The sequence below is a fragment of the Octopus bimaculoides genome, chromosome 1 (genome assembly GCF_001194135.2).
Source record: "Octopus bimaculoides isolate UCB-OBI-ISO-001 chromosome 1, ASM119413v2, whole genome shotgun sequence".
NCBI lineage: Eukaryota > Metazoa > Mollusca > Cephalopoda > Octopoda > Octopodidae > Octopus > Octopus bimaculoides.
The window spans coordinates 198704279-198712512 of NC_068981.1; the positions used below are offsets into that span (position 1 = coordinate 198704279).

General features: G+C 37.6%; 2 protein-coding genes across 2 annotated transcripts in view; one reads left to right on the forward strand and one right to left on the reverse strand.

Moving 5' to 3' along the window:
- The window catches only part of LOC106872749 (astacin-like metalloprotease toxin 2), a 29892-nt gene extending 25863 nt beyond the window's left edge, over positions 1-4029 (forward strand). Inside the window, exons 9-10 of the mRNA XM_052973981.1 lie at positions 536-783; positions 3600-4029. Coding sequence (XP_052829941.1) covers positions 536-783; positions 3600-3683 — 332 coding nt within the window. The 3' untranslated portion in view covers positions 3684-4029. The remainder of the gene's footprint in view (positions 1-535; positions 784-3599) is intronic.
- A 3178-nt stretch (positions 4030-7207) lies between these two features.
- LOC128250023 (meprin A subunit beta-like) overlaps positions 7208-8234 on the reverse strand; it is a 27258-nt gene continuing 26231 nt past the window's right edge. Inside the window, exon 5 of the mRNA XM_052974628.1 lies at positions 7208-7339. Coding sequence (XP_052830588.1) covers positions 7229-7339 — 111 coding nt within the window. The 3' untranslated portion in view covers positions 7208-7228. The remainder of the gene's footprint in view (positions 7340-8234) is intronic.

Sequence of the window (8234 nt, forward strand, 5' to 3'; positions counted from 1 at the left end):
TTACTGACCCTATGGCCTTGAGATCAATCCTCACTACTGACCCTATGGCCTTGAGACCAATCCTCACTACTGACCCTATGGCTTTGAGGTCAAGCCTCACTACTGACCCTATGGCCTTGAGACCAATCCTCACTAATTCAAGTGTTATTTTATGATGAATGATATTTAAGATTCCTCATGTTTTTTGTTGTCTTTTTTTGTTGTGATTCTATCTTAACATTGGTTTCTTATTTCAACATAACTTCTCTTCTTTCACTAATTTTTACACCTGACTCCAAGTCGCATGCCATTGTATCCATAATGTTATGGCATAGGAATCAATATCTTATTTCCAATTAATCCACCATTATGTCTTCTGGTCAATACCCTGGTCCCCACAAATTTAGAGACTTAATGCCAATCTATGTATGCTGGCACTTAAAACAGTTTAGTCCCTAGGGCCCAATAGAAAGGACCATAATGATGTTAAGATGGTCCTGCTATTTCTATCTATTTTTGATTCATCCCCTGCCTTACCAATATTCTTTATTTTCAGGTTATTACCTTTTTACGGAAGCTTCATCAAATTACCATTCTGTAGCAAAAATTCGTACACCAAAAGTGACACCTGGAAAACACTGTCTTCAGTTTTGGTATCACATGTATGGAAAAGATATGGGGACTCTAAAAGTAAATATCGTCACCGATGGTCAGAAAGCTATAAATATTGTTAAAATAAGTGGAAACAAAGGCAACGTGTGGCTGCAGAGTAAGACTGGTTTTACTGCAACAGAGAATACACAGGTAAGTGTCATCTTCTTGTCTGTCACTATTAATACCAGATCAATACTTCCCTTGCTCATTTATTGATTTTTAGCTTCAATTAAGTGATGACATGTGGACTAGTGGTAAGGGCATTGCACTCACGATCACTAGATTATGATTTCAATTCCCGGATTGGTAGAGTATTATGTTCTTGAGCAAAACACTTCATTTCATGTTGCCCCAGTCCACCCATTTGTAAATGAGTAACAACCCTGCAAAGGACTGGCATCCCATTCGAAGGGGGGGTTGTGATCTTGGTCACTTACATGCCATAGAAATTGGGTAAGTGTGAGCCCTAGGATTTGGGACAGTAATGTAACTTCTTTTTTCAATTCCAATCAAACTAAAACTTCAGGAAGTCATGTTTGAGTTATCCCCCCTTGACTAACTTGGGTCTTTGAAACCCTGTTTGATGTTTACATCTCTTTGACACAATCGGGGAAGGGATAAGTCGAGTATACAACTGGTATTTATTTTATCGACCTTGGAAGGATGAAAGGTAAATTCGCCCTTGGTGAAATTTGAACTCAACCTGTAAAAACAGACGAAATGCTGCCAACTTGCTGCCTCACTCATAACCATAAGAAATATTAAATCAACTGTGATCTCTGATGGAATACTTCTCTCACGTCGTGGATGCTGCTGCTGCTACACACAAAAATACCTTAAGTTCAAAGAAAGCCGTCTGGTTGTTTTGGCACATGATTTTTCACCAACAGAGAAGGAAGACCAGACTGAAAGTGAATAAGATGTCCACGTAGATTTATGGATATATACATTTCTCAGTATATTATTAGATGACTAGATTGTTCTAATTCTACTCAACTTTTATATGGAACACTCTCTTATATTATATAGTGTGGTATATAGTGTGGTATATAATGAATGTATGTACCTGAAACAGCTTTAAATTAAAATACAGTTATGTGTGATATTTAGGATGTATGTGGAACTGCTCTCTCTCTCTGATATTTTGCCTAAGAGAAGCATTTTAAGTTGACTTGTGTAGATGGTCAGGTGATGTTTTAACTTGGTTTGGTTGCCCTAATGACGAATACTTTGGACATGCTGAGCTGAGCCCAGTATTTTAATCTAAGGCCATGTCAAGTGTGTATATTAATTTTATTCTAGCCTGCCTAGCTATTGCAGGAATCAGTGAATGTTTGGTTTAGCGACTTCTATAGTGGAAGAAGCATTTGTTGGTTTAGCTAAGAATATCCATCACTGAAGAGGCTAAATTAAGTCAAAACATCATGTCTGTTGATCCACAGGCGTTCTGAGCAAAGCTCTCAGTTTTTAAGGCAGAAAACTCTGAGAAATGTTCTCTGAGACAAAATATTACAACTAGTGCCATTCCACATTTATATACACATCATAACTGTTATATATCCTGGTATTTTACTGAGATTTATATTTTGAATAATAATAATAATTAATAATAATGTTCAGCTGTCATATGAGCTCCAAGATTGAACTTTGTTGCTGTGTATTTTGTTTTCAAATAAATGTGAGCAGCAAAATATGAGTAAAATTATTTTAAATTTCTCTTTTATGTTTTACTTGCTTGAGTCAATAGACTGTGGCCATGCTGGGGCACTGCCTTGAAGAGGTTTAGTCAAAGAAATTCACCCCATTACTTCAAAGTAGAGGCCTTCGTGTTGCACCATTTGAAGCCACCTTTCTGCCAGTTCTTTGATCTCAAACTGTGACTAGTTCTTGTCCTTTAAGGCAAGGAACTCCTTCACTGAGGCTTCCGTCTTCTCTCGGTTGATGAAGTGTCATGAATGCAGGCAGTGTTCCATGGATCAGAACAAGCAATAATCTGAGGAAGACATTTTTCTACAATCCTAACGAGAATAAGCACTGGTTAAAGGAGGGCCAGCCTGAGGAACCTGTCGCCAAACCGATGCCCTGCATCTGCTGGAATTATGAGGGGAAAATTCACTGCAAGTTCATTCTGGATGGTCGAAACATCAATGCCAAGAAGTTGGAGCAGATGTGTGCCAGTGTGCAGCAAAAATACCCAGCACTGGTTAACAGAAAGTGAGTTCTTCTGCAGAAAGACAATGCAAGACTGCCAACTGGTCAAATGAACAGGAATTTGAGGGAATTAAATTGACACCATATCTAGCATACAGACTGGATCTAACTCCCTTGGATTATTCCTTGTTCTGATCCTTGGCTGACTTCCTCTGCTCATTTCCAAGGGGAAGTGGAAATATCAGTGAAGGAATTCTTCTCCTCAAAGGACAAGAACTGGTGTCAGTGTGGGACCAAAGAACTGGCAGAAAGGTCAGACGGTGCAACACAACGGCCCCTACTTTGAATGCTTGGCTGCTTTTGTTGGAACTTGACAAATGAAGCAAATAAGTCACTGAAATATTGCAAAGCTTTTCACACAACACAGTTCATCTGAGACGTGACAAGTCCTGTTGAGGTGGTCAATCCAAGATTACCCAAACATTTTCCTGAGATACACTGGTATGATTGTTGAGTTGCATGGCTCAGTTGGATTCTTATACTCATGAGTAAAACCTCAGTGAAAACTATCCTTCTGTCTTCACATCACCACTGATGAAGCAAGCTAATTTGACGAACCTTCGTCTCATTTATATTTGAGCACTTCTTTTGCTGTCCTAGAAACCCTTTTGTTTCTAGAAAAAGAGACAAATATTATTTCTTGTTGTATACACACACACACACACACACACACACACACACACACACACACACACACACACAAATATACACTTCTATGCATCTCTTTCTATATTTCAATTAATATTTCTTTGCAGGTGGAATTTGAAAGTATAACTGGGGAACATTACAGAAGTGATATGGCCATAGATGATGTTATAGTGCAAGACGGAACCTGTTGATTATGTACTTACTTGTTTGTTATTACATAATATATATATATGCACACGCGCACACACACACACACACACACACACACACACACACACACACACACATATATATATATGTTTGTGTGTGTGTATATATGTGTGTGTGTGTTTATATATATGTATGTATGTATATGTATGTATTTATGTATATGTATATGTGTGTGTTTATGTATGTATGCATATATGTATGTGTTTATACATATGTGTGTGTGCATCTATGTATGTATGCATATATGTATGTATACTTTTGTGAATATTTAAGGAAGTTATATTCCTCATGCTAATTAACTGCCTTATAATAAACAAATCTCACTAATTTGTTTTTGTTTGTCTTTCGTGGTTTTGTTTGGTTTTTGTGACCCTAAAAGCATAAGAGATCAGAAAAAGCCCGCTTGGCTGGCCCTTCCACAATGATGGGAACATAATTTAGTTAAGCAATTTGGATTAAGACGGAAAAGAATGGCGCAATCAAGACAGAATTGGAAGTGCATTGTGACCAGTGTTGTATAACAGCACCTTGTGGTCTGGTTGGCACTGTGATATTGTGAAAACAATATTAGGGTCTTATTTATTGATTTTGAAAACATGTATGATCTAATTCTTTGGATTTGACTTTAAACCAAATTCATGGAAAATCAGAAATAAAACAACAAGAGAAAAGAATTGTCCAATTAATCAATTGTGATTCCTTTATATCTGCAATAAATTGATGATGAAGTACAGTGTTACACTTTCTCCCTTCTTTCAGTGTCAGAAGCCATCAGTTTACTATGGGGATGTGAGGGTGTGCATGAAAACTAACTGATCCCCAACAGACAATGAGATGAGTACATCTTGTATCTACTGAACATGGGAGTGAGTTTATGTGCTCCAGAGATACTAGTCAAGCTGATGGCTGCCACATCTATGTCTAGTGACCTGATGCCATTGAGGAAGTGACCTTGCTTCCAAGCTTATGCCAGATCACTTGCAGAGTAACCATGTCTGTTAGGAAACAATAATGGTGAAGTCATTCCTCACATCTTTGTCTCATCATAGTAATGACAAAGAACAATGAATTACATCTGGTTGTTCTCCACAAAGAGCATCAAAAAGGGCAATGCAGGGGCACCAGAAGACCAATCTTTAAAACTTCTGAGTGATGCAATGATTGCATGGTGTAAGTGAATTTATAGAAGATGTTTGTGGTTCGAAACCACTTTGTTATAAGTGTATGGCTTAGCGGTGAGTGTCATTGAGCTCATGCTAAAAAGGTCATGAGTTTGATTCCCAGCAGTGCATTGTATCCTTGAGCAAGATACTTTATTTCACATTGCTCCACCCCACTCAACTGGCAAACATGTACCTCAATTCCAAAGGGCCAGGCAATTCACAATTTTTCTCAATCATTGAATCTCTCTGAGAACTCTGTGAAGGGCACACATGTCTGTGGAGTACTCAACCCATTGTACATTAGTTTCATGAGCAGGTTGTTCTGTTGATCACATCGACTGGAACCCTGGCTGTTATAAGTGACCGAGTTTCGAAGGAATATCTTGTCTTAATCACTTGATTATTGAGTTGATGGGGCACTGGAAAATGATGACATAAAAAGAATGTCCTAAAACATGAGGGAGTTAGGCAGCTGCACAAGATGTAAAGAGGGTACATTGATTCCGGTTTGTAGCAAGATCCAGTTCCTGCCTGAATGGTATTGGATTTAGAAAGGAGAGCAGCGATTGGCAAAGTGTGGAAGACATTTGGTAGATGTGAAACTGAAGAATAAACCTTAGGAAGTTTTGATTAAATATTTGTTGGGGGATTGGAGGAGGGGGTTGCAACCACACCTGGTTTGGCACAGTGGCTGCTTGGATTGATGATAGGAAAGAAGGAAAACTGTGGTATTATGATGTGGGATAAAAGAGTCTGAAAGAATGCTCTGTGGATGTTGTCCCATTCATAACTCACTCCAAGAGAATGCCTTTGTGGAAGGTTTTGGTTAGTCTGGTGTTGAATGATTAGCAGAGCTGGATTTGGTTGCATGCTGTCAAATATATTCCTTGCCTTTATTGAACTCATAAAGCAAAATATGCTTTGTCACTTCTATCATAGCTTTGGAAAAATAACTTAAAATCGAATTGCACTCTTCAAAACTTGCACTAAGAATAAGTACAAGGTAAAATTACTACCTGCTTTTATAGCAAATTGATGCAGATAGTTTATCCTGTACCCCTCTGACTTTTAGTTCATGCAATTGAGAAAATCGCATTATTTATGGGACGACCCAATATCTCTGTATATAAATGTAAGATTCAAAGATCAAGGTGTAGGGAGAAGGTGAGTTTCAAGTAATCTATAAAAAATGTAAAAAAAACAACCTTCAGAAACAAAGTACGATAAGCTGAAAAATATTTCACGGTTGGCAGCCAGGGTTGGCAGGTATGTGAGTAAAAATACAAGAGTTACAGAATGGAGGAGATAAGATGCAGGCTACACATGTTTCATTCGATCAGGTATTCTGATTGAATTTTCTGTGTGTTAACATGGGCCCCCTAACAACAATGGAGACTTTCATTTAATCAAGATGTCCTTGGCCTGAAGAGTAGCCTGTGGTACACACCTTGATTGGATATTTATCACTTCTGACTGGACCCTGGTGCAGCCCTCCAACTTACCAGCTCTGGTCAAACCATCTAACCCATGCCAGCATGGAAAATGAACGCTAAACAATGATGGTGATGATTGATGATTGATGATGGATGATGGATGATGGATGATTAGTGTTGTTGTGTGTTTCCATTCCTTTGGCCAACCCACTTTATGTCCAGAAAGAAAGCGAAAATGACAAAAAGGCCTGATTTACTTGAAGTAAAAATGAAAGAGAACAAAACAAAATCCAACTTATTTCTCTTAATATTGTTGCTTATTACTATTAATGGCTCTTTCAAGAATATAATAGTAAACTGTCACCTCTTTGATTTCGATTTGGTAGGCATAAACCGAAAGAACCCTGTCATGTGTGTGTGTGTGTGTGTTCCTCTTGGTTGTAAATGAGCATCACCATCATACAAGCGATGTTGTTTGTTTCTAGTCTTCTGTGAAAAAGATGTGTTGGCCACAGGAAAGGCATCCAGCCATAGAAAATCTGCCTCAACAAGTTCTGTCTTGCAAGCATGGAAAAGATGATGTGAAATAATGATTATAATAATGACAATGATGATGATGAGGATGAGGAGGAGGAGGAGGGGGAGGGGGAGGAGGAGGATGAAAGCCACAACTTGTCCTTTTTAAACCATGCTTCACTTCCACATAATTAGCATATGACAATTAACAAGTTTGTTATTGCTGTAATGTGCTTTGATTAAATCTCTCATAAAAATTATAATTATTTTGAAATCTTCTTCTACATGCTTGATGCAAAAGAAAAAAAAAAGGAAGAAATTAGCTTTTTTTAATTAAAGAGGAAAATATTGAAATTGTCAGTACAAACGTTTATTAGCTTCAAGGCAAAATAGTGAATAACAAAAAGAACAGCATTATTTGGAAGAAGTATGGAGATTTTTGAAACATAATCTTGGCAGGAATATAACATCATCGACAGCAATATCAATGGAAGAGCTGTTACCAATTTTACCTTCAAACTCAATCTATTTGAAAAGGAAAAGAAAAATCAAAGAAAAATATTCAATAAAATATCACAAAGAAATAAAGACAAATTCTCAAATATAAACCATGTTAGGGAAATGTTATATGTTCACATCTATGTGCATGCGTAGGTATACGTATATATGAATACATCTTCACTAGTAGTACTATTTCGTTAAGCGCATCTACTAAGCAGTATGAACTGTGTTTAAGGCAGATACGCACAGCGTGTATCACTCCGCTATAGACACTGTTTGTAAATACGTCAAATAAAGTAAACACGTAGAAACTTAACGATGCCTTCAGTGAGTTGTTTATTATCCCACAAAGAACAAAAGAATACATGACAGGAAATAATATATTTCTCTCAACACAAGTTGCGAAAATATATTGTGGTAAATTATGGATGAATTGAGTTTGGAACAAAATTTTGCTGACTTTGCCTGAAGTTTTCCAATTGACATGTTCTATTTAATTCTAGGTGAAGTTGTTATTGTGTGAGTTCAACTTTGCCTTTTATCCTTCCATGTTTAATAAAACAGAGATCCAAAGCAAGGTTTATGCACCTGATTAAGCCCCTCCTCTCAAAATTGGTCTCAATTTTAAACATTATTATTATTGCAATTCTTTCCAGTTTCGAGGTTGTTCTGCGTCACAGTGTCTCAGCACGTTCTTGCAGCTCAAAGACGCAACACTTTCACCAGCACACACACAGTCCCAAGTATAACCACCAACTACATGCTTCCAATGATGTCTGCTTCTTCCAGATTCTCCTCATGTTAGCTTCCTGTGTTCTTTGAGATGGTTCCAAGTGCACCAATCACAATGGATGTCACACACACACACTCTCTCTCCTCTCTCTCTCTCTCTCTCTCTCTCTCTCTCTCTCCTCTCTCT